We start from the raw sequence: 26,500 nt of genomic DNA, 5'->3' as shown, positions 1-26,500 counted from the left end.
AAATGGTATCAAGATTACACAATAACAAATGTACAAGCCTTCTCCAGAGATCTCGTTGATACAATTACTACCTACTACGACACATGGGTGTGTTGGGGAACAGGCCTTAAGCCTAGCAGAAGTGGGCAAAACCTACCACCATCCAAGTGGGTTCTTGACCCCGTATTTGTTAAAGAACATGAACGAGTAAAGCAACTTGGAGATACATACAAACGAACCCAAGCACAAGGTGACTTGCATGCATTTCTAGTTGCAAATAGAGAGGTGAGAGACATGAACAATGTTATACGTAATAAACATTGGGAAGAGTTCCTACAAAGTATAAATGAGCTTTTTATACTTTGAGCTAGAAGCAGCCCAACCAAACCACTGCACCACAGCCCACTAAAACAAGCAAACATTCTCCTTGGTCAATGGGCACTAACATCAAGCTACGACTCACTCCCAATTAACATACAGCACGACACACGCCCCAACAGACAACGAACCATCAATCTTGCCTGTACAGCTATCGACGTGTCGAACCTTAATGATGTAACTGAATAGAAATTAAATCATGCACTAAAGATAGGAAAATCAACTGCTCCTGGAGAGGACGATATTACATACAGTCTACTGAGATTAGTCTCACACGTACCAGGTAATCAACTTTTAGTGTTGTACAGAATGAGTTTAAGTGAAGTAGTATTACCTGATGCTTGGACAAAGAGTGTCATTGTTCCCATCCCCAAACCACACTCAGATAATTATAGACCCATATCTTTAACATCATGTGTTTGTAAAGTGCTTGAACGTATTGTTCTTCATGTATCGCATACAGGGGTACCTGTCACCCCAACTGTTTGCATTTATGCCTGGGTTCAGTACACAACACTGTTTTGCTGAGTACTTCGCACATATTGAAGCTTCCCCTCAAACAGTCTTCATCGACCTAGCAGCAGCTTTTGATACAGCAAATAGAGAAATCATACTGGAACAGCTTGCCGAGCTGGGAATACTAGGAAAATTACTATAATGGATAAAGGGCTATTTGTCTAATCGAACAGTATATGTTTTGTTTAATGGTGTTAAAATCACAGAGAGAGCAAACATTTTGAACTGAGAACTCCACAAAGAGGGGTCCTCAGCCTCTTGTTGTTCGACGTTCTGATGCATAAACTTATTAAAGATCTTCCAACTAATAATGAAGACACTGTCATTTGTTATGCTGATGATATATGTTTACAGGCTGCCTCCGAGCCTAGAATGCAAGTTCTGCTTGATGCTTTTGCTACTAGAGCTGAGGAATGTGGCCTCCTTATCTCTGTACAGAAAACTCGTGCCCTCATTCCATGTGGTATTCCACCAGCCAATTATCATATAGATGGGCGAGCACTTGAGAACTGCGAGTTTTACAGATACCATGGTGGTCCCATTAACGACCCTGGGTCTTCTATCAAGAGTAGACTGTGGGAGAGATTAAAGCCCTTGCGGGTCCTTGTTGGTGTCAATCATGGAATTAACGTGAGACTTGCTAGAATGTTTTATGTATCATTTATACGCTCTTTGATTGACTACAATGCTCTACATCTCACACTGTATACAGACAAAAAGCTGAAATCTCTTGAAACCTTGCAAAATGAAGCTATGCGTCTCATCCTTGGGGCTCCAAAGTCCACGAGAATAGTTAATATGAGAGCAGAGTTAAAATTACCTACCATAAGTGAGAGAATTTTGTCTATTAGCACAGTTTTCGGCGTGAAGGCATTGAGTAGATCTAGACAACACATGAAGTTTCAAGCTAAACTTTCTAATATGCTGCACTCACCTGAGGTCTATAGAAGAAGAACGAAATCTGATTATGTATTTTGGTTCTACAAGGTAGCCAACTCCATCAAAATATTAAATATGTACCCAACTCAATTAATGATTAATCAACCAATTACTCCATGGGATAACTGGGATCTATCAGTTGATATTGTAAATGCGCCCAAGAAAGATAGTGTGCACTCTACATTATTAAAACAGTTAACACTGAAAAAATCACTGAAAGCACTCAGAGTATGGGTAACGATGTGTATCAGTGCTATACCGACGGCTCTGTAGAAGAAGGTGGACGATGTACCGGATGTGCATGTAATATATTTGAACAATCTTCTCTCGTACATACAGGAATGAAGCACGTCAATGACTGGGCAAGTACAACTCAAACCGAACTTGCAAGCATATACCTTGCCACTGAATTTTTAAAAGACAAAAGCAGTGGACTTATATACTGTGACTCGCAGAGTGCACTCCTGGCATTGAACGCAAATAGTAGTGACGCTCAGAAAATTGTCAGTGATATTCAAATGAATGTTTTAGCTGCTAAAGAAAACAGATTTGAAATTAAATTCCTATGGATACCATCACATGTTGGCATCTCAAGGCATGACACTGTTGATATGCTTGCAAAGACAGCCTGTAGAAAACCAGTGGTAGAAATTGATATGGGTGTTTCATTAGCAGTGACAAAGAGAATACTTAAACAAATATCTAATGAAGATCTCACCCACCTAACAAATTCAAAGACCTGAAAGTTGTTGCATTAAATATTATGATAGATATCGTGAGGAGACATTCACATATGGGACTAATAGAACAAGAACCCGGCAATGTGATGTTATAGTGGCCAGAATACGCCTGGGATATAGACGTATCTGGCAGCTTTCTCAAAACCCAAATGTCGAGTACACAATGTGTCAACTTTGTGACAGAGAAAACATGCACTCACTTGAACATTATATTGTCGAATGTCCCATACTGATTGACTTTCGCCCTCCAGGGCTAAGGTATGCTGAACTCTGTAATTACTATATGAGTACTGGATCACTTGATGATATATTGGCCTTGTACCCAAGATTGACCATGTAATGTATCAATGTATGTATGTGATGTAACTATATAACCTGAGCTTGTAAAAAGCACCTTAATCACCTTCAGTGATTAAGTGTTTAATTTCACACTAGTTTCTCTGTCAGCTATCTCACCGTGTCAGAGTAAAAGAAACAAATGTAAGTGAATGCATGTGTGTGTATTTATGTATGTATATGTGTATATGTACGTATATATGTGTTTGTGTATGTGTATAAAGTATATATGGAAGCTGATCAGAATTACATTTCACCTTTGTAAATGCACATTAATGACACTATGTAAAAGACACATCGAAAACTTTATGTAGGGCATACGTAAATCTGTGTAGCTATGTATTTACGTATGTAGGTTAGCTTAGCATTTTAAGAGCACCGAATCACCTTCTGTGGTTGAGTGTTCAATAAACGCCTGAACTATACGTTTAACACATCTCTAACCCTGTCCATTAAGGACAGAAGAAAATGTATGTATGATGGTTAGCATTGTAAATGTGTGGTCACGTCTGTGGTAGAAAAAAAACTCCATCGCCCCCTCGTCTTCCCCACTATATCCCACTCCCCCCCCCCCACCCTGCTCCCTCTTCCTCCCCACAATCCCCTACTCCCCTGTTCCCTTGTCCTTCCCCACCATTCTCCATTCCCCCATCCCCTCGTCCCCATCATCCCCAACTTCCCTGTCCCCTCGTTCTCCCCACCATTCCTCCCTCCCCTGTCCCCTCCTCCTCACCACAATTCCCCCCCCCCCCCCTCACGTTATTCTTGTCCTCCCAATCATCCCCCACTCTACCATTCCCTCGTCCTCCCCACCATATTCCACTCCCCCGTCTCCTTGTCCTCCCTACCATTCCCCCACCCTATTCCCTCTTCCTCCCCACCACCCCCCCCCTACTTCCCCCCTTCCCTCTTGTCCTACCCACCATTCTGCATTCTTCCGTCAGCTCGTCCCCACCATCCCCAACTCCACCGTCCCCTCGTCCTCCCCATTATTACTCCATCCACTGTCCCCTCGTCTTCCCCACCATTCCCCACTCCCTCGTTCGATGCATTCCCAAATGATCTGATGTTCCCATCACTGAAAAATAGGAAGAACAGTTGAAAAATAATGAAACGAAAAAATTTAAATAATTAAAAAAATAAACTATAATCACGAAATGAACAGAATGGTAAACAACACAGCTCAATTCCAACGCAATGTCACACAAAATAAATAAATCAAAATTAAAATAAATAAAATCTATGAAAATCCAATTTATCAACGCAATCGGAAACACTGAAATGGAATCGTAACATATTTAGTATAGCGTATGTTGCTCCTACGTGCAACAGATGGCGCTATTTAAAAAAAAAAAAAAACATGTTTTTACCTGTCACAGGTGTGGCATTTATATGTAGGTATATAAAAAAATGTGCGTATTCGAAAGGAACGTTATGTCAAAATTTCAAAATCGGTGAAGAACTTTCGGAGATTAGCGATTTTGAACAAACAAAAATTTAGATTTTTATTTATATAGATGAAATATTCCCCATTAATTATATTAAGTAAATCCTGATCATTGATAAAACAGCTTTTTTATAAGTTACAAAAGTGATCAATATTTGTAAATGAAAGAAGTGAAAGTTATGATCTTACCGTGTCTATACCAGCAAAGAAGAGATCCATCATGAATGTGACGACGTCCTTGAAGGAGAGACCCGGAGTAGTGAGGAGAGACTCCAGGATGTTCAGCTCACCAGACTCTTCCGCCTCACGAGCTTCCAGGTCCCTCTTAGCTTCGTGCACCTTTGTTATAACAACTCTGGTGGGTGAGAATGATGTGCTCAATAATGTACACATAAATAGATATACCCTCCCCTTCCCTGCTCTCTCTCTCTCTCTCTCTCTCTCTCACTCTCACTCTCACTCTCACTCTCACTCTCACTCTCACTCACTCTCTCACTCTCTCACTCTCTCACTCTCTCACTCTCTCACTCTCTCACTCTCTCACTCTCACACTCTCACACTCTCACACTCTCACACTCTCACACTCTCACACTCTCACACTCTCTCACACACTCACACACACACTCACACACTCTGTCTGTCTCTCTGTCTCTCTCTCTCTCTTCTACTCTGTCTCCCTCTCTCTCCTACTCTCTCTCTCTCTCTCTAATACCAGGGTTATAACGTGCCTAGTGAAACTGCAAGCAAGAGCTGTTATCCTACCTCGGCTCATCTGAAGCTTGCTCTTAGAAACTCATTTATGTCATGAGAATATACTTTGACACTATCACATAGGCAACTATCTTATAAGGAACTGGGTGAAACTACAAACAAGAGCTATAATCCTACCTCAGCTAAGTTGAAACCAACTCCTAGAGGCCCATTTATTTCATGAGCCTGTTATGTGCATCAGTAGGAATTGCCCTTATTCATTAAGAACATTAGGCGACAATCATACAAGGAACAGGATGAGCCCCCCTTCCTCTATCTCTACCTCTCTCTCTACCTCTCTCTCTACCTCTATCTCTACCTCTCTCTCTACCTCTCTCTCTACCTCTCTCTCTACCTCTCTCTCTACCTCTCTCTCTACCTCTCTCTCTACCTCTCTCTCTACCTCTCTCTCGCTCTCTCTCTCGCTCTCTCTCTCGCTCTCTCTCTCTCTCGCTCTCCAGCTCTTCTCTATTTCTGTCGCTAACTCCCAACCTCATCTTTTCACTCCACCCCTTACATCCCCCTCTTTGCATCCACTAATCTTCCTTCCCCCCTATCCCCTCTCGTCTCTCATCTACCTTCATCTTTTCCTTATATTCTCCTCTCTCTCTCTGTCTTCCCCCTATATTATCCTCTCCCTCCATCTCTTTTATCCATATAGTCTATCAATAACCCTATGTACCAAAAAGGGATCAAGCATAATGGTAGAACAACAGAACACAGGTCGAGAAGAGGGACAGGGTGATTCACACATGGAAGTGATCGCTCGTGCATGGAGGGAAATAATTGGGGAATTGAAAGATATGAGGAACACCTTAATTAAACAACAAATGTATCTGAGAGCAGTGCAGGACGAAATAAAAAAAAACTAAAAAATACCCTACTCAGGTCCTGGCAATCAACTCCCAGGTAGCACCGTATATAGCACTAGCAGGGAGCTCTAAAATGGGTGCCACCTTTGCTGAAATGCTGAGGAAGAGATCAGAAGCCATGTCCATAGTCACGGAAGTTGCAATGTAAGTAGTAACTTCATGGGCGGTAGCAATATGCACGAGTCAGCTAATCGAAAGGAAAAAACTGTAGTAATAGTAGGAACAAGAAGGTTCCAGTCAGAAAAAGTGGTGGGCTAAGAAAAAAGCTGCGGTGTTAGGGACCCTGAAGGAGATACAAATTGAGAGGGCTGAGCAAGCATAAAGAAAGCTTTCAGGCTTAAGAAGTACAACAAAGGCAAAAATCGATTGATAAAGGAAATATTCAGGAATGAGGCCACCAAAGAGGATATTCTAGTAAAGAAGAGCAAACGACAAAATGTAATGGAATAGAGAGATATTCCTTCAGAAGGACATGACCAGGGACAAGATAATGCAGGCAAAAGATGCAAGGAAAAGGTGCCAGGAGAGGGAAGGGAGCCAGGTAACCTCAGACTCCAACCCAACAATCCCAGAGGGAAGTAGGGAAAACAAAACCAGCAATTCATGAACCTCAAAGGGGACTGCAACACTCACACCTGCCGTCCCTTAGGATTCCCCCCACCCTTAGCCAAAACCATCCCTTCCTCTACGTAATGACCACCATGCCACCCAAATACTCTCTCCCGTCCCCCACCACCCAGTACACCCCCTGTGTCCCCATACCCAGGTTTTCTTCCTGCTCTAAGCAGGCCCATGCCAGAACTAAGCCCTCCATCCCTCACCCCACCTCCATCCAAACCCCCTGGTAACTACCCCACAGAAGGATGAGCCTATGCAAGTAGTAGCCCTGATGATAGAACAACTTCTTACATCAGTAGGAAGTGTGTGTGATAATGGATATTGGAATGGTCATGTTCAAGGTAATATTCTCAAACATCGATGGGATTACTAATAAAGTAAGTGAACTGACCGAAAAGGCAAAGCATGAAACCCGTATGACTCACCGAAACAAAATTGTCAGGCATCATAACACATGAAATCAATCTGCATTACTACTATATAGTAAGGAAAGAGAAGGAGGAGGAAGATTGGCACTGCTGATAAGGAAGGACTGGAGTTTTGAAGAGATGAATATTCTGGGCAGTGAAGGATTCAGAGACTACATAACAGGAACTATGACAATGGGTAGGCCTAAGGTAATGGTAGCAGTCCTTTACAACCCTCCATTAAATGACAGATGATCCAGAAAAGAGTTCAATAGAAACAACATGGCAACGATTAACATAATAGAGAGAGAAGCTTCAGCTGCTTGTTGGAATGAACCCAGACATGGAATCATGAGCGACTTCAACCCCGTAAAGATAGACTGGGAGAATGAAAAACAACATGGGAGAGATAAGTAAGTAATTATCAAAAGAAGGCACCAAACCGGGAAGGCTATGTAGCACCATTAAATGTGCAAAATAATCAGAGGGCGCTAAATATCACCAAGGATGCCAATACGAGAACAAAAACGCATGAGGCGAACGATATCAAAAGTATCCGAGTCCCCAAGAATTCTATTGAGGGACAGGTGACCGCCAGGGGCGGTCGGAAAGCAAGACACATGCTCGTCCTGGAAGTCATGACATTCAAGAAGGACATGTACGACCGTAAGAGGGACAATGCAACTAGGACCATAAGGAGCAGGGCGGTGCTCCATCAAGTGACCATGGGTTAAGCGAGTATGGCCAATACGCAACCTCACCAGAGCTGTTTCCCACCGCCGGTTACGGTGGAAGGAGGACGGCCACGAGGAAACACAACATTTAAGATTACGTAGTTTGTTACCAGTAACAGACAACCAAGAAGCCTGCCAACGGGTAAGGACGGAGGAATGGATAACCGGGTAAAAGTCCGAATACGGAATACCTTTACGAGAGATGGGACAAGAACGGACAGCTTCCTTGGCGGCAGCATCCGCACGCTCATTTAAAGACACACCAATATGGCTGGGAACCCAACAAAACTCAACCGACTTAAATTTACTGTGAACAAGAAACAGCCAATGCTGGATCTCGACAACTACTGGATGAACCGGATTAAAGGACCCGAGAGCCATGAGGGCACTACGAGAGTCAACAACAACTACAAAGGAAGACTGACAACGACAAAGCAGGAGACGAAGAGCATAGAGAATAGCATAAAGCTCCGCTGTAAAGATGCTAGTCTCCAGAGGTAAATGACACATATAAGTGCGATCAAGAAAAACAACAGAGTAGTCAACACCGTCTGCAGACTTAGACCCATCGGTGAAGACAGAAACGGAGCGGGAGTGAGAAGAAAAGTGCTCGAGAAAAAGGCGTTTGAGAACCGTAGGAGGGGTAAAAGCTTTAGTGATACGGGGCAAGGATGTACAAAACCGCGGAAGAGGGACTCTCCACGGGGGCAAAAAAGGAACAACACGAGGAGAAACATTAGAAATACAAACGGAAAGAGAGTCCTGTAGGCGAGATAACCGGACAGAAAGAGGGAGGTGGTGAAGAGGAACAGGAACCGCAGGAGGGGTAAAAGTTAAAGCACGACAGAGGCGAGAGGAAGGATGTTGTAAGGACCGCGCAAGATAGCGAAGACAGTAGCAATCACGGCGGACTTGGAGAGACAGGAAGCCAGTGTCAACATACAAGCTAAGGACGGGAGTCGAACGAAAGGCACCAGAACTGAGGCGCAACCCAGTATGGTGCAAAGCATCAAGACGGCGAAGAGTAGAAGGAGAAGCAGACGAGTAAGCAAGGCAACCATAATCGAGCTTAGACAGGACGAGAGAGGAATGTAAAGCAAGGAGAGTGCGCCTATCTGCCCCCCAAGAAGTATGGGAAAAGACCCGACGGAGGATAAGAGCCTTAGAGCACTCAACACGGAGGTAAGAGATATGGGGAGACCAAGACAAACAAGAGTCAAGGAATAACCCCAAAAGCTTCGCTGAATCTTTGTACTCAAGGGGATGACCATAAAGTGACAAAGAGGGACGAAGAACGACCCATTTCCGAGTAAAAGTCATGGCACAAGTCTTAGAAGTAGAGAACTTGAAGAAATGATCGGTGGCCCAAGATGACACGGCATCAATTGCAAGTTGAAGCAGGCGCTGAAGGAGAGGCGAATCATCACCCTGACAGCAAAGGGTAAGATCATCGACATAGGGAGCCGGTCGGCCGAGCGGACAGCACGCTGGACTTGTGATCCTGTGGTCCTGGGTTCGATCCCAGGCGCCGGCGAGAAAAATGGGCAAAGTTTCTTTCACCCTATGCCCCTGTTACCTAGCAGTAAAATAGGTACCTGGATGTTAGTCAGCTGTCACAGGCTGCTTCCTGGGGGTGAAGGCCTGGTCAAGGACCGGGCCCCCGGGGACACTAAAAAGGCCCCGAAATCATCTCAAGATAACCTCAAGATAGAGAGCGGAGAAGACACCTGGAGGAAGAGAGGAAAGGAGACTATTGAAGGCAACCAGAAAAAGAGTAGTGCTCAGAACACTACCCTGGGGCACACCTTCGTATTGCTGAAAAAAGGCAGAGAGAGCGGTACCAAGGCGCACCCGAAAGGAACAACGAGAGAGGAAGCTGCGGAGAAAGAGAGGGAGATGACCACGAAGGCCAAAAGAATGAAATTGAGATAGAATATGATACCGCCAAGTGGTGTCATAAGCCTTTTCCAGGTCAAAAAGGACGGCAACAACGGAAGCCTTTTCCAGGTCAAAAAGGACGGCAACAACGGAGGTCTTCGCAGCAAAAGCAAATTGAGAAGGGGAGAGAAGGTTATGGTGTTCCAGGAACCACATCAGAGGAACGTTAACTATACGTTCAAAGAGTTTGCAGACACAACTTGTGAGGGCAATAGGGCGAAAGTCCTTAGGGGAAGTACCCAGAGACCCCTTTTTGCGAACAGGAAGGACAACAGCATCGAGCCAGTCCTCAGGGACTGACGACGACTCCCAGATCCGATTATACAGACTCGGTAAATACTGAGACGTGCACAGAGGGAGATGGCGAAGCATCTCATAATGAATACCATTGGGGCCCGCCGCCGTAAAACCCCAGAGGGCCAGGGCAGAACGAAGCTCAGAGAGAGAAAAGGGATAATTATAGGGAAGCTGACGACGAGTGCAGAAATCTAAAGGACGAGACTCGAGGACAGGTTTACGAAGAAGGAAAGATTGGGGAAGATGAAGAGCAGAGCTAACAGAACAAAAGTGGGAACCCAGTACGGAAGCGACCTGCAACGGGTCCGCCACAAGAGTATCATGGAGGTGAAGGACCGGTGAAACATCGGGAACGAACTTACCCGCTATCTTGCGGATACGCTTCCAGATCTGGGCCAGAGGAGTTTCAGACGTAATTGTTGAGACATAAGATGCCCAACATTCACGTTTAGCCGTATGGATGGCCCTACGGGCCACCGCACTCGCTTTCCGAAAGAAAAGAAAAGAATCGGCCGTCTGCCTACGGCGGTGCCTCTTCCAGGCTGCACGCTTACAGCGGAGAGCCCGAGCACAGTCCGCATTCCACCAGGGAACGCACTTCCATGTACCCCGAGAGGAAGAGCGAGGAATAGAGCAGAGGGCAGCGTTGAAGACAGTGTCATGAAAAAGGAGGAGAGCGTGAGAGAGAGGCAGAAGTGAGAGGTCAGAGAGAGCAGCACTGAGGGTAAATAGGGTCCAGTCCGCCTTAGCAAACTGCCACCTAGGGAAAGAGAGGGAAGGGCGAAAAGAGAAAAAGGAAACAAGGACGGGGAAATGATCACTTCCATGGAAGTGATCATTGAAACCGCGAAATCAGAAGCTGGAGTTCGAGGAAATTGGCGTAATAACCTCGAACGTTCCATTGAAGAATAGACATCGACGAGAAGAGAAAGGACGAAAACAGAGAACAAGGAAGAAACAAAGGCAAAAGAGCAACAGAGCACGTTAAAGAATATCAGGGTCAGCAAAGTCAGGGTTAGGGGGCATGGGTAAACTGAGCAAAGACGGAGGGATGGAGGTGGGAGAACAGACCAGAGGTGGGCGGGCGGGGTCCAGAGGAGGAAGAGGAGGAGACAACGGAGGGGAGCAGTCAAGGACAGCAGCAGGAAGTGGGGGGGTAGAAAGAGGGGAGCGCACCTCAGCAAGGGCAGCAACCGAGAGGGAAGCAGGGGCTAAAGAAACCTCCATAGCAGGAACAGGGGGCGCAACCACCGAAATGGGAGGGAAAGGAGCGAGAGAGGCAGAAGTAGGGGCCGAGGAAGAAAGCGAAACCTTCTTACCCGCTGGGGAGGAGGAAGGAGAGGAGCCAGGCTTACGTTTCTGACTTAAAGAGACAGGTGTCCCAGCAACCACTTACTGGGCAACGGATTCTAGCGTCTCAACAGGAGAAGATGAACGAGAGCACACATGACGGCCGTTTGGAGAGCGATGGACATCAGCCCGCACCAAAGGCAGGTGCGGGGAGAGTCAAGAAACGGAGGGGAAGGATGGGAAGGAGGAACGGAGGAAGACGAGGAAGAAGACACAGGAGACAAAACAGACCGGGTAGAAAGAAGGGGAACCCCAGACAGAGGACCAGGAGGTGGATCCTTCGGGAGAGAACCCAAAGGAACAGAGGAGGGGGCAGTGGGCATATCAGGGTCCAAGGCCCGGAAACGGTTGTGAGTCTGAGGAAGGTGGGAAGGACGAGGAAAGGAAGAGCGCAACACGCGAGCATAAGAGATATTAGCATAAAGAGATATTAGCATATGGCGGGAGCCGGCAAACCTGGCGTCTTGCTTCAGGAAAAGATAAACATTCCCGGTGCTTCAAGGTGAAGACGGCTGCCTCAAGCTTGTAATGGACACATGCACGGGAGAAGGTAGGATGGGCCTCACCGCAGTTGAGGCAAGGAGCCTGGGGAGAAGTGCACTCCGACTTAGAGTGCCCTTCGCCACCACACAAAGGACAGAGAGAGACAGTCCCTGAGCAGCGGAGGGCACCATGCCCAAACCTCCAGCTCTTGTTACAGAGCCGAGGAGAAGGAATGTACTCCTGGACAGAGCACCTGGCACCAGCAAGAATGACAGAGGGTGGAAGGGTCCTACCATCAAAGGTAATCTTCACAACCCGGAGGGGTTGACGGCGACTACCATGAGGGGGACGAGTAAACGTGTCCACCTGGAGAATAGAATGGCCCTGGGCAGCAAGGATATGTCGAATATCCGCCGAGTGGGGTTGAAAGTAATGGAGGCATCCACGGAATCAACGAGATGTCGATGGAGGGAGAAATCGTCAGGAGGCGCAGAATCAAGAGGGAGGAGATCAAAATATTTGGCCCACGAAAAGGAATATTCATTCACGAATGTGCCCCAACACCCACCATGGAGCCACAATTAGAGGCAGGACACCCAACAAGAAGCTATTGCTCTTGCCGGGGCCTCCTAGGGGTGCGTGAGTATACGCCCCACAAACGCCACCTTAAGAACTGACAGTTCGTCGAGATCGGGTTCAGCGACGAAAGGGGGATTGACAATAAAAGGTTCCCCTCGCTCTCGACGTCGGGTACTACAGTTCTATGGGTGCAAGAGTATGCCTCCTCAAGCACTTGGGCGTCAAAATAGAAGAAGTCCAAGGGAAGAACTAGAACAAGCAAAAGGTCGGCAGGAAAGGGCAAGCAGATAGGAGAAGAGGGGGGAGAAAAACGAAACAGAAGGAAAAGGAAAAGGTGCTCAGCAGAATTGGAGAGGATGGCAGCAGGAGCACAAGGCTAGAAAAGGACAGAGGACTGTCCCAAGGAGCATCACACTCCGGCAGCTGCCCACTAAGCCCCCCTCACGGCAACAACGAGCTGAGCGGGGAGGGGGGTATAGTGTAGTATCCCGGTGTAATAGCCTGGTGCAGTAGTATGGTGTAGTGGTGTGGTGTAGTAGCCTGGTGTAGTAGCATGATGTAGTAGCCAGGTGTAGTGGCATGGTGTACTGGCATGTAGTAGTCTGGAAGTGGCATGCTGTTGTCCCATGGTGTAGTAGCCTGGTATTGTGGCATGTAGTGGCATGGTATAGTACCTTGAGGTTACTTTGAGGTGCTTCCGGGGTTTAGCGTCCCCGCGGCCTGGTCGTCGACCAGGCCTCCTGGTTGCTGGACTGATCAACCATGCTGTTGGACGCGGCTGCGCCTGACGTATGAGTCACAGCCTGGTTGATCAGGTGTCCTTTGGAGATGCTTATCCAGTTCTCTCTTGAACACTGTGAGGGGTCTGCCAGTTATGCCCCTTATGAGTAGTGGAAGTGTGTTGAACAGCCTCGGGCCTCTGATGTTGATAGAGTTCTCTCTCAGAGTACCTGTTGCACCTCTGCTTTTCAACGGGGGTATTCTGCACATCCTGCCATGTCTTCTGGTCTCATGTGATGTTATTTCTGTACAGTGGTGTAGTAGCCTGGTGTTGTGGCATTGTGCAGTAGCCTGGTGTTGTCGCGTGGTGTAGTAGCCTGGTGTAGTGGCATTGTGTAGTAGCCTGGTGTAGTAACCTGATGTAGTACCTTGGTGTAGTGGTGTGGTGTAGTAGCCTGATGTAGTACCCTGGTGTAGTGTAGTAGCCTGATGTAGTACCCTGGTGTAGTGGTGTGGTATAGTAGCCTGGTGTAGTAGTGTAGTGGTGGTGTAGTAACCTGGTGTAGTAGTGTAGTAGTGGTGTAGTAGTTGTAGTAGTGTAGTGGTGGTGTAGTGGCATGGTGTAGTGGCATGGTGTAGTAGCATGGTGTAGTAGCCTGGTGTAGTGGTGTGGTGTAGTTGTGTGATATGGTGGTGTGTTATAGTAGACTGATGTAGGGGTGTGGTGTCGTGTAGTGGGGGTGGCTGCGGTGGTGTTGGGAGTGGTGGTGGTGGTGTTGGAGGTGTGCGGTGGTGTTATAGGTGGCAGCGATGGTGTTGGGGGTGGTGGCGGAGGTGGTGGCGGTGGTTTTGGAGGTGGCGGCGGTGGTTTTGGAGGTGGCGGCGGTGGTGTGGGGGGTGACGGCGGTGGTGTGGGGGGTAGCGGCGGTGGTGTGGGGGGTAGCGGCGGTGGTGTGGGGGGTAGCGGCGGTGGTGTGGGGGGTAGCGGCGGTGGTGTGGGGGGTGGCAGCGGTGGTGTGGGGGGTGGCAGCGGTGGTGTGGGGGGTGGCAGCGGTGGTGTGGGGGGTGGCAGCGGAGGTGTTGGAGGTGGCGGCGGAGGTGTGGTGGGGGGGTGGCGGCGGTGGTGTGGTGGGGGGTTGCAGTAGTGGTGGTGTGGGGGGTGGCGACGGTGGTGTGGGGTGTGGCGGCGGTGGTGTGGGGAGTGGGGGGTGGTGGTGTGGGGAGTGGGGGGTGGTGGTGTGGGGAGTGGCAGCGGTGGTGTTGGGGGTAGCGGCGGTGGTGTGGGGGGTGGGTGTAGGGTTGTGTAGTGGTGTGTAAAAGCAGCGACCACGTGTTCACAGGACAAGGCCTAGAGGCAGACTGCCGCCTCTGGGGGAATAGTGGCAGTGTTCGAAATCTCAAACTATACCCCAACATTATATCATCTGAATTGAGAAATATTTCCATCAATTTTTTAATTTTTAAACCGGCAATAATAATAATGAATTGATATGTCTTATTTTCTTGCTGCATATTTACTATTTTTTTTAATATTTACTGCATTTCCTTTCATAATTTCAAAGCTCTCCCGAGTGTTCGGACACAGTCAGGTCACCACGACCGTTAGCATGTCCTATCCCCTGTCTCCACCGCTCTCATGTGTACCCAGTCGACACCCTCAATCAGCTACACTCAACCCCGGCTACACCCACACACGACTACACCCACACAAGACTTCACCCACACACGACTACACCCGCACACGACTACATCCTCAATCAGCTAAACAAACATTCGGCTACACCCACACACGACTACATCCACACTCGACTACACCCACACACGACTACAACCACACACGACTACACCCACACACGACTACACCCACACACGACTACGCCCAAACACGACTACATCCACACACGACTACACCCACACACGACTATACCCACACACAATTACACCCACACACGACTACGCCCAAATACGACTACACCTACAGACGACTACACCCACACATGACTACACACACGACTACACCCACACATGACTACACCCACACACGACTACACCCTCAATCAGCTACACACACATCCGGCTACACCCACACACGACTACACCCACACACGACTACACCCATACACGACTACACCCACACACGACTACACCCACACACTACTACACCCACACGTCTACACCCACACTCGACTTCACCCTCAATCAGCTACACACACATCCGGCTACACTCACACACGACTACACCCACACACGACTACACCCCCACACGACTACACCCCCACATGACTACACCCCCACACGACTACACCCCACACACCCAGGACTTCTTCCTGCCCCAAGCAGGCCTGAGGAAGACCTAAGCCCTCCATCCCCCACTCCCCCTTTCCCTGAACCCCTGGCAACTACCTCACAGAAGGATGAGCCTACTCAAGTAGCAATGACCACGGAACAACTTCCTACACTTGTGGAAAGTGAGGGTGAAATTGGATATAAGAAAGTGAGCTTCAAGGTAATGTACTCAAACATTGATGGGATTACCAATAAAGCAAGTGAACTGGCAGAAAGGGCGCAAGAAGAAAACCCTGATGTAATAGGACTAATGGAAACAAAATTGTCAGGAGTCATAACAGATGCTGGGTTTCCAAAGGACTACTATATAGTAAGGAAAGCGAGGGAAGGGAGAGGAGGTTGAGGAGTGGCCCTGCTGATAAGGAAGGACTGGAGTTTTGATGAGATGGAAATTCCGGGCTGTGACGGATTCAGAAATTACATAACAGGAACTATAACAATGGGTGGACCTAAGATAATAGTGGCAGTCATTTACAACCCTCCCCTAAATGACAGAAGACCTAGACAGGAGTTTGATAGGAACAACATGGCAACCATTAATATAATAGAGAGAGCAGCTTCAGTTACCTGCAGGAATGGCTCAAGACTCTTAATCATGGACGATTTTAACCATGGAAAGATAGACTGGGAGAATGGGGACCCACATGGAGGTGTAGATACGTGGAGAGCTAAACTCTTGGAAGTGGCAACAAGGAATTTTCTGAGCCAGCATGTCAAGGAACCCACAAGAGTGAGAGGCAATGATGAACCAGCTAGACTCGACTTGATATTCACCCTGAATGAGTCAGAAATAAGGGAAGTCAAAGTTGAAGCCCCATAGGAATAAGTGACCACAGTGTACTGACCTTTGAGTACTTGGTGGAGGTAGGGATAACCTATCCAAGGATGGGATCGGAGGGAAAAAGACTGAATTAACGAAGAGGAAAATATGATGTGATGAGGAACTTCCTCAGGGGGAATACCATGGGAAACAGAACATAGAGACAAGAATGTGCAGGTCATGATGGATTTTGTCACCCAGAAGTGCCAGGAAGCTGCAGACAGGTTTATCCCCGTCCAAAAGAAGAAAAACGAAAAACAACAGAAAAACCCATGGTTCGACCAGGAATGCAAGGTAGCAAAACAACTGAGTAAAAGAACATGGAGAGATACCAGAGGGCCAGAAAGGAGTACCTCAAAGTGAGGAGGGAAGCAGAGAGACAGTTTGAAAATGACATCGCGAGTAAAGCCAAGACCCAACCAAAGCTGCTCCACAGCCACATCATGAGGGAAAACAGCAGTGAAGGAATAAGTGATGAAGCTGCAGAAAGTGGAGAACAGATACACAGAGAAAGACAAGGAAGTGTGTGAAGTACTCAACAAGATTCCAGGAGGTCTTCACAATAGAACAAGAAGAAGCCCCTGCACTAAGTGAGGAGACGGCAAACCAAGCAACCTTGGAAGAATTTGACCTCACCAGTGATGAGGTCAAAAGGTGTCTGCTGGAGCTGGATGTGACAAAGGCTGTTGGGCCTGACAGAATCTCACCATGGATACTAAAGGAAGGTGCAGAAGCACTAAGTGTGCCACTCTCTATGGAGTATAACAGGTCACTGGAAACAGGAGACTTACCAGAAAGTTGGAAGACAGCTAACGTGGTCCCAATATACAAGAAGGGTGACAGGCAAGAGGCACTGAACTACAGGCCAGTTTCCTTAAGATGTATACCATGCTAGGTGTTGGAGAAGATCGTGAGGAAAAGGCTCGTAGAGCATCTGGAGGGAAATAACTTTGTAATGCACCACCAACATGGGTTCAGGGATGGTAAATCGTGCCTCACAGGTTTAATAGAATTTTATGACCAGGCAACAAAAATTAGGCAGGAAAGAGAAGGGTGGGCCGACTGCATTTTCCTGGCATTCAAAAAGCCTTTGACACAGTACCCCATAAAAGGCTATTAAAAAAAGTTGGAGCAACAGGCAGGAGTAAAAGGGAAGGTGCTCCAGTGGATAAGGGAGTACTTAAGCAACGGGAAACAGCGAGTAACGGTGAGAGGGTAGATATTAGAGTGGCGAGATGTCACCAGCAGAGTCCCACAGGGCTCAGTACTTGGACCCATCCTGTTTCTAATATATGTAGACGATCTTCCGGAGGGTATAGACTCATTCCTCTCAATGTTTGCTGATGTTGCAAAAATTATGAGAAGAATCAAGACGGATGAAGATAGACAGAGACTACAGGATGACCTGGATAAACTGAAGGAATAGTCTAGAAAATGGCTCCTAAAGTTCAACTCAGGAAAGTGTAGGGTGATGAAATTAGGCGAAGGGAGCAGGAGGCTGAACACAAGGTATCATCTGGGAAGTGAAATCCTGCAAGAGTCAAATAGAGAGAAAGATTTGGGGGGTTGATATCACACCGAACCTGTCCCCAGAGGCCCACATCAAAAGAATATCATCAGCGGCATATGCTAAACTGGTCAACATAAGAACTGCCTTTAGAAACTTGTGTAAGGAATTTTCCAGAACCCTGTATACCACTTATGTAAGACCAATCCTCTAGTATGCAGCTTCAGCCTGGAGTCCATACCTAGTTAAACACAAGACAAAGCTAGAGAAGATTCAGCGGTATGCCACCAGGCTCGTCCCGGAACTGAGAGGAATGAGCTAAAGGAGCTAAACTTCACATCCCTGGAAAACAGAAGATTAAGGAGAGACATGATAACCACCTACAAAATTCTTAGGGAATTGACAGGGTGGACAAAGACAAACTCATCAGCACGGGTCGAACACGATAAAGGGGACACTGGTGGAAACTTAGTACCCAGATGAGCCACAGAGACGTTAGAAAGAATTTTTTCAGTGTCAGAGTAGTTAATAAATGGAATGCTTTAGGCAGTGATGTGGTGGAGGCTGACTCCAAACACAGTTTCAAATATAGATATGATAGAGCCTAGTAGGCTCAGGAATCTGTACACCAGTTGATTGACAGTTGAGAGGCGGGACCAAAGAGCCAAAGCTCAACCCACGCAAGCACAATTAGGTAAATTAGGTAAGTACACGACTACACCCACACACGATTACACCCCACACACGACTACACCCACACACGAGTACACCCTCACACGACTACACCCACACACGACTACACCCTCGACAAGTTACACACACATTCGGCTACACCAATACACGACTACACCCACACACGACTACACCCACACGCGACTACACCCACACACGACTATACCCTCGACCAGCTACACACACATCCGGCTACACCCACACACGACTACACCCACACTCGACTACACCCACACACGATTACATCCACACACGAATACACCAACACATGACAACACCCACACACAACTACACCCACACACGACTACATCCACAAACGACTACACCCACACACGACTACACCCACACACGACTACATCCACACACAACTACACCCACACACGATTACGCCCACACACGACTACACCTACACACGACTACACGACTACACCCACACACGACTACACCCACACACGACTACACCCACACATGACTACACCCACACACAACTACACCCACACACGACTACGCCCACACACGACTACACCCCACACCCGAATACACCCACACACGACTACACCCACACACGACTACACCCCCACACGACTACACCCTCGACCAGCTACACACACGACTACACCCACACACGACTACACCCCCACACGACTACACCCTCGACCAGCTACACACATATCCGACTACACCCACACAAGACTACACCCTCACACGACTACACCCAAACACGACTACACCCACACACACAACTACACCCACACAATACTACACCCACACACGACTACACCAACACACGACTACACCCACACACAACTACACCCACACACGACTACATCCACACAGGACTACACCAACACACGACACCCACACACAACTACACCCACACACGACTACACCCATATACGACAACACCCACACACGACTACACCCTCACACGACTACACCCACACTCGACTACACCTACACACGACTACCCCCACACACGACAACACCACCACACGACTACACCCACACACGACTACACCCACACACGACTACACCCTCGACCAGCTACAGACACATCCGGCTACACCCAAACGACTACACCCACACACAACTACACCCATATACGACTACACCCACACACGACTACGCCACACACGACTACGCCCACACACGACTACACCCACACACGACTACACCCACACACGACTACACCCACACGCGACTACTCCCACACTCGACTACGCCCACACACGACTACGCCCACACACAACTACACCCCCACACGACTACACCCTCGACCAGCTACACACACATCCGACTACACCCACACACGACTACACCCTCACACGACTACACCCAAACACGAATACACCCACACACACAACTACACCCACACACGACTACACCAACACACGACTACACCCACACACAACTACACCCACACACGACTACATCCACACACGACTACACCAACACACTACACCCACACACGACTACACCCACACACGACTACACCCACACACGACTACACCCTCAATCAGCTACACACACATCCGGCTACATCCACACACGACTACACCCACACACGACTACACCCACACACGACTACACCCACACACGACTTCACCCCCACACGACTACACCCCCACACGACTACACCCACACACGACTACACCCACACACGACTACACCCTCGACCAGCTACAGACACTTCCGGCTACACCCAAACGACTACACCCACACACAACTACACCCATATACGACTACACCCACACACGACTACGCCCACACACGACTACGCCCAGACACGACTACTCCCACACACGACTACGCCCACACACGACTACGCCCACACACAAATACGCCCACACACGACTACGCCCACACACGACTACGCCCACACACAACTACGCCCACACACGACTACACCTACACATGACTACACCCACACACGACTACACCGACACACGACTACACCCACATACAACTACATCCACACTCGACTACATCCACACACGACTACACCCACACACGACTACACCTACATACGACTACACCCACACACGACTACACCCACACACGACTACACCCACATGACTACGCCCACACATGACTACACCCCACACATGACTACACCCACACACGACTACACTTACACACGACTACACCCACACAAGACTACACCCTCAATCTGCTACACATACATCTGGCTACACCCGCACACGACTACACCCACACACGACTACACCCATAAACGACTACACCCACACACGACTTCACCCACACATGACTACACCCACACACGACTACACCCACACATGACTACACCCACACTTGACTACACCCTCAAACAGCTTCACACACATCCGGCTACACCCACACATGACTGCACCCCCACACGACTACACCCACACATGACTACACCCACACACGACTACACCCCCACACGACTACACCCCCAAACGACTACACCCCCACACGACTACACCCCCAAACGACTACACCCCCACACGACTACACCCACACACGACTACACCTACACTCGACTACACCCACCCACAACAACGCTGGATCTGGTTGTTAGAAAGGCTGTTGGTCCAGACGGGATCTCGCCATGGGTACTGAAAGAGTGTGCAGAGGCAATTTGCTTGCCACTCTCCATAGTGTATAGTAGGTCACTGGAAACGGGAGACCTACCAGAAATATGGAAGATGGCGAATGTGGTTCCAATATACAAAAAGGGCGACAGGCAAGAGGCACTGAACTACAGGCCAGTGTCCTTGATTTGTATACCATGCAAGGTGATGGAGAAGATCATGAAAAAGAACTTGGTAGCACATCTGGAGAGAAGGGACTTCGTGAGAAATCGCCAACATGGTTCAGGGAGGGTAAATCTGGCCTGACTGGCTTAATAGAATTCTACGACCAGGTGACACAGATTAAGCAAGATAGAGAGGGCTGGGCGGACTGAATTTTCTTGGATTGTCGGAAAGCCTTTGACACAGTAACGCATAAAAGGCTGGTACATAAGCTGGAGAGACAGGCAGGTGTAGCTGGTAAGGTGCTCCAGTGGATAAGGGAGTATTTAAGCAATAGGAAGCAGAGAGTTATGGTGAGAGGTGAGACCGATTGGCGTGAAGTCACCAGTGGTGTCCCATAGGGCTCTGTACCCGGTCCTATCATGTTTCTGATATATGTAAATGATCTCCCGGAGGGTATAGACTCATTTCTCTCAATGTTTGCGGACGATGCCAAAATTATGAGAAGGATTAAGACAGAAGAGGACTGTTTGAGGCTTCAAGAAGACCTAGACAAACTGAAGGAATGGTCGCACAAATGGTTGTTAGAGTTTAATCCGACCAAATGTAATGTAATGAAGATAGGTGTAGGGAGCAGGAGGCCAAATACAAGGTATCATCTGGAAGAGGAAATTCTTCAAGAGTCAGAGAAAGAAAAAGACTTGGGAGTTGATATCACGCCAGACCTGTCTCCTGCAGCACATATCAAGAGGATAACATCAGCAGCATATGCCAGGCTGGCCAACATACGAACGACATTCAGAAACTTGTGTAAAGAATCATTCAGAACTTTGTATACCACATATGTCAGGCCAATCCTGGAGTATGCCGCCCCAGCATGGAGTCCATGTCTTGTCAAGGATAAGACTAAACTGGAAAAGGTTCAAAGGTTTGCCACCAGACTAGTACCCGAGCTGAGAGGTATGAGCTCCGAGGAGAGACTACGGGAATTAAACCTCACTTCGCTGGAAGACAGAAGAGTTATGGGGGGACATGAACACCACATTCAAGATTCTCAATGGAATTGATAGGGTAGATAAAGACAGGATATTTAACACAAGGGGCACACGCACTAGGGGACACAGGTGGAAACTGAGCGCCCAAATGAGCCACAAAGATATTAGAAAGAACTTTTTTAGTGAAAGAGTGGTTGACAAATGGAATGTATTAGGAAGTAATGTGGTGGAGGATGACTCCATACACAGTTTCAAATGTAGATATGATAGAGCCCAATAGGCTCAGGAATCTGTACACCTGCTGATTGACGGTTGAGAGGTGGGACCAAAGAGCCAGAGCTCAACCCCCGCAAACACAAATAGGTGAGTACTCCCACACACAACTACAACCCCACACGACTACATCCTCGACCAGCTACACACACATCTGGCTACACCCACACACGACTACACCCAAACAACTACACCCACACACGACTACACCCCCACACGACTAAACCCTCGACAAGCTACACACTCATCCGGCTACACCCATACACAACTACACCTACACACGACTACACCCACACACGACTACACCCTCGACCAGCTACACACACATCCGGCTACACCCACATACGACTACGCCCACAGACGACTACGCCCACACACGACTGCGCCCACACACGACTACGCCCACACACGACTATGCCCACACACGACTACAACCACACACGACTACACTCACACATGACTACGCCCACACATGACTACGCCCACACACGACTACTTTTTTCTGATCATAGAATAACTAAATGTATTTTGAAGGTTTCATTCATCCATTAAATATCATTCACAATTTATTAATGAAATTTATAAAAACATCATAAATTTTATATATAAACATGTAAAAACTATTTGCAATACATCAGGAACAAAATAGTTCTAGAAAAAAACATTCATTATAAAACTTATGTGTTTGGATTTTTGGATTAAAAGTTTCTCAAATGCTCTCCTGCACCATTCTCAATGCAAGTTATTCCTAAACCCATGGGAAGAGATATGTGAAAGTTTTCGCAACGTTTTGTGTTTGCTGAGATGGCAAATCCGCATGTTCTAATCAATTTCACGACATGCGAATTTCTTTGTATACCTAACTATACTAGTTTATGATTACTTTCCTAATGATACTACTGCATTTAAAGGTAGATACACTAGAAATTACATATGGGTCGGGAATTTCGGACTCCACACTCTATGGAGTATAACATGTCACTGGAAACAGGAGACCTACCGGAAAGCTGGAAGACAATTAATGTAGTCCCAATATTCAAAATGGGTGACAGGCAAGAGGCACTGAACTACCGGCCAGTTTCCCTAACTTGTATACCATACAAGGGGATGTAGAAGATCGTAAGGAAAAGGCTCATAGAACATCTGGAGAGAAGGAGCTTTGTAACACACCATCAGAATGGGTTTAGGGATTGATAATCGTGCCTCACAAGCTAAATAGGCTATGAACAGGCAACAAAAATTAGGCAATGAAGAGAAGCGTGGGCAAACTGCTTTTTCTTGAACTGTCAGAAAGCCTTTGACATAGGACCCCCCATAAGAGGTTATTACAAAAGTTGAAGAAACAGTCAGCAGTAAAAGGTAAAGTTCTCAAGTGGATAAGGAAGTATCTAAGCAACAGGAAACAGCAGGTAACTGTGAGGGGGAGACATCAGAGTGGCGAGATGTCACTAGCCGAGTCCCAAAGGGCTCTGTACTTGGACCCATCCTGTTTCTGATATATGTTAACGATCTTCCAGAGGAATAGACTCATTTCTCTCAATGTTTGCCGATGATGTAAACAATATGAGAAGAATCAAGACAGATGAACATTGACAGAGACTACAGGATGACCTGGACAAATTTGGAGGAATGGTCTAGAAAATATTTTTAATAAAGTTTAACTCAGGAAAGTGTAAAGTAATGAAATTAGGTGAAGGGAGCAGGAGACTGAACATAAGTACAATCTAGGATGTGAAATTCTGCAAACGTCACATAGTGAAAAATATCTGGGGGTTGATATCATATAGAACCTGTCCCCCAAAAGCCCACGTTAGTTAGTCATTTACATTAGTTGGTCATTTTAGTTCTGATTATATTGGACAATTATTTTTTGTGACTAGGATAGATCGTTAGAGTACATGGAGACACCACCTACAAGGGTAAGCCTCATGATTATAACAATCTAAGTTCATATGTAACCCCTGCACATATTTGTCGTCATCAGATATTACGGTGTATGGTATCCCCAGGTGAGTGTGACCACATGAGACATTGTTCACATGTCACATGTCCAAGGGTATCTGATGTGTGATGACCAGTCAAAACTACTGAAACAGCTGAGGCCAATATATATACTTTAACTAACCATTACTACATTAATTTAACAGCTTAGCTAAAATCTACCGTTTAATTACAGTATGATTAAAATATGAAAACCCCCAAAATGTGTTAAGGGAAGTTTACTGGTGACAATAAATTATAAAATACAGCCCACTTAGAAGTAATAAATTCAATCTCCTAAAATAGTATGTCTCCGTGGTGTAGTGGTAAGACACTTGCCTGGCGTTCCGTGAGCGCTTTGTCATGGGTTCGTATCCTGGCCGGGGAGGATTTACTGGGCACAAATCCTTAACTGTAGCCTCTGTTTAACTCAACAGTAAAATGTATACTTGGTTGTAAAAACGATTCTTCGTGGGGGTCGTATTCCAGGGACCTGCCCGAAACGCTACACATACTAGTGGCTGTACAAGAATGTAACAACTCTTATATATATCTCGAAAAAAAAATCAAATAAATCACCGGTTGGTTTCCCCTCACAATATTCACCACGTTCAAAATTTTCAGAGGAATTGACAGGGTGGACAAACTAGTTAGCACGGGTGGAAGGCGACACAGGTGGAAGCTTAGTAGCCAAATGAGCCACAGAGTCATTAGAATTTTTTTCAGTGTCAGATAGTTGACAAATGAAATGCATTAGGCAGTGATGTGGTAGAGGCTGACTCCATACACAGTTTCGAATGTACATTTGATAGACCCAATAGGGTCTAGAATCTGTTGATTGACATTTGAGAGGCGAAACCAAAGAGCCGAAGCTCCACCCCACATGCACAACTAGGTGAGTACAGATGGTGGCCACAATAACTCTCCAGGGGTTAATAGGCCTTACGCTCTACACAAAGCCAAGGTATATGATATTTATGGTAAATATTATTGGCTTTTTAGCTAAAGTAGAAAGAACTCACTCGAGCAGATCGTCGTGAGCCTTCCACATGCGCCTGAGGGGCGAGGTGGGAAAGTACCGCCACAGGTGGATGCCGTATTCACACTCATTTGCACAGGACATCATGGTGATGGCGGCCTTGATGATCCTCTGTCCCTCTTCGCTGCCCTCCAGGCATCCCACACGTTTGTTGAGAGCCACCAGGCACAGAGCTGAAGGGAAGATAAGAAAAATAATAAGAGGGAGATTATGGAAAAGGCAGAGTAACGAATGTGAAGAAGGTCCAATTAACACCAAATTTGTTCCCACTTAAAAATGTTTATCTTTTTGAAACTTGTTAACAAATGTTTTTACTTCAGAACTGTTACTGGGTACTTTGGGACTATTTTTACATACTCTAGTGTCCACCAAAATAGAAAACACAGTGGAACGTTTTCACAAACATGACTACTGGGTCGTAACTTTATATTTTAAAAGAAATCTTATGCAGATTATAAACTGATCGCAGTTTGGATGCAAAATGAACAGATCTGTCAAGCCTCTGATGTACTTCCTTGAAGGAACATTCAGAAACAAGGTAAATTTCAGAAATATTTAGGAATTGGGAACTAGTAAATTACGACCAGGTAAAAAGAAACTTGGAAGAAAATATAAGTGAAGTAAACCGAAATCAGTGTAAAAAAAAAACTGAACTTTTACCAGGCAGAGAAAGTAACTTATGACAGTAGTGTTTCCTCTATTGGAGGAGGACAAGAAGCTTCACAATTATTCACACTCCTCATACTTTAAATAGAATATAAGGGAGACTTATTACATAAAAAGAAGATACTAGATATTAGATTTTTTCTAAATTTGCTTCATCATTTATTTATATATTTGTTTATTGTAAATACACGAAGATGCAATGAGTTGTGAAATATTCGTATGATGGTGATTAAGTGGTCAATTCAGGCTAGGCCAATAGCATGCAAATCATTTCGAGCAGGTCTTAAGATAACAAATAAGTTTAATGATAGCACTAGTGAT

At 46.7% G+C, this 26,500-nt stretch overlaps 1 protein-coding gene across 2 annotated transcripts in view; it reads right to left on the bottom strand.

Annotated features, from left to right (window-relative positions):
* LOC123752401 (probable cytochrome P450 49a1) overlaps positions 1-26,500 on the bottom strand; it is a 315,070-nt gene that overhangs the window by 111,404 nt on the left and 177,166 nt on the right. For both annotated transcript variants that reach the window (XM_069334722.1, XM_069334723.1), the window contains 2 exons: positions 25,497-25,686; positions 4,525-4,690 (listed from right to left, as the gene is read on the bottom strand). In XM_069334722.1, coding sequence (XP_069190823.1) covers positions 4,525-4,690; positions 25,497-25,686 — 356 coding nt within the window. The remainder of the gene's footprint in view (positions 1-4,524; positions 4,691-25,496; positions 25,687-26,500) is intronic.

Source organism: Procambarus clarkii, chromosome 31 (assembly GCF_040958095.1).
Source record: "Procambarus clarkii isolate CNS0578487 chromosome 31, FALCON_Pclarkii_2.0, whole genome shotgun sequence".
Taxonomy (NCBI): Eukaryota; Metazoa; Arthropoda; class Malacostraca; order Decapoda; family Cambaridae; genus Procambarus; species Procambarus clarkii.
Note: the sequence above shows the minus strand (reverse complement) of the source record. Positions and strands in the feature narration are given on the sequence as shown.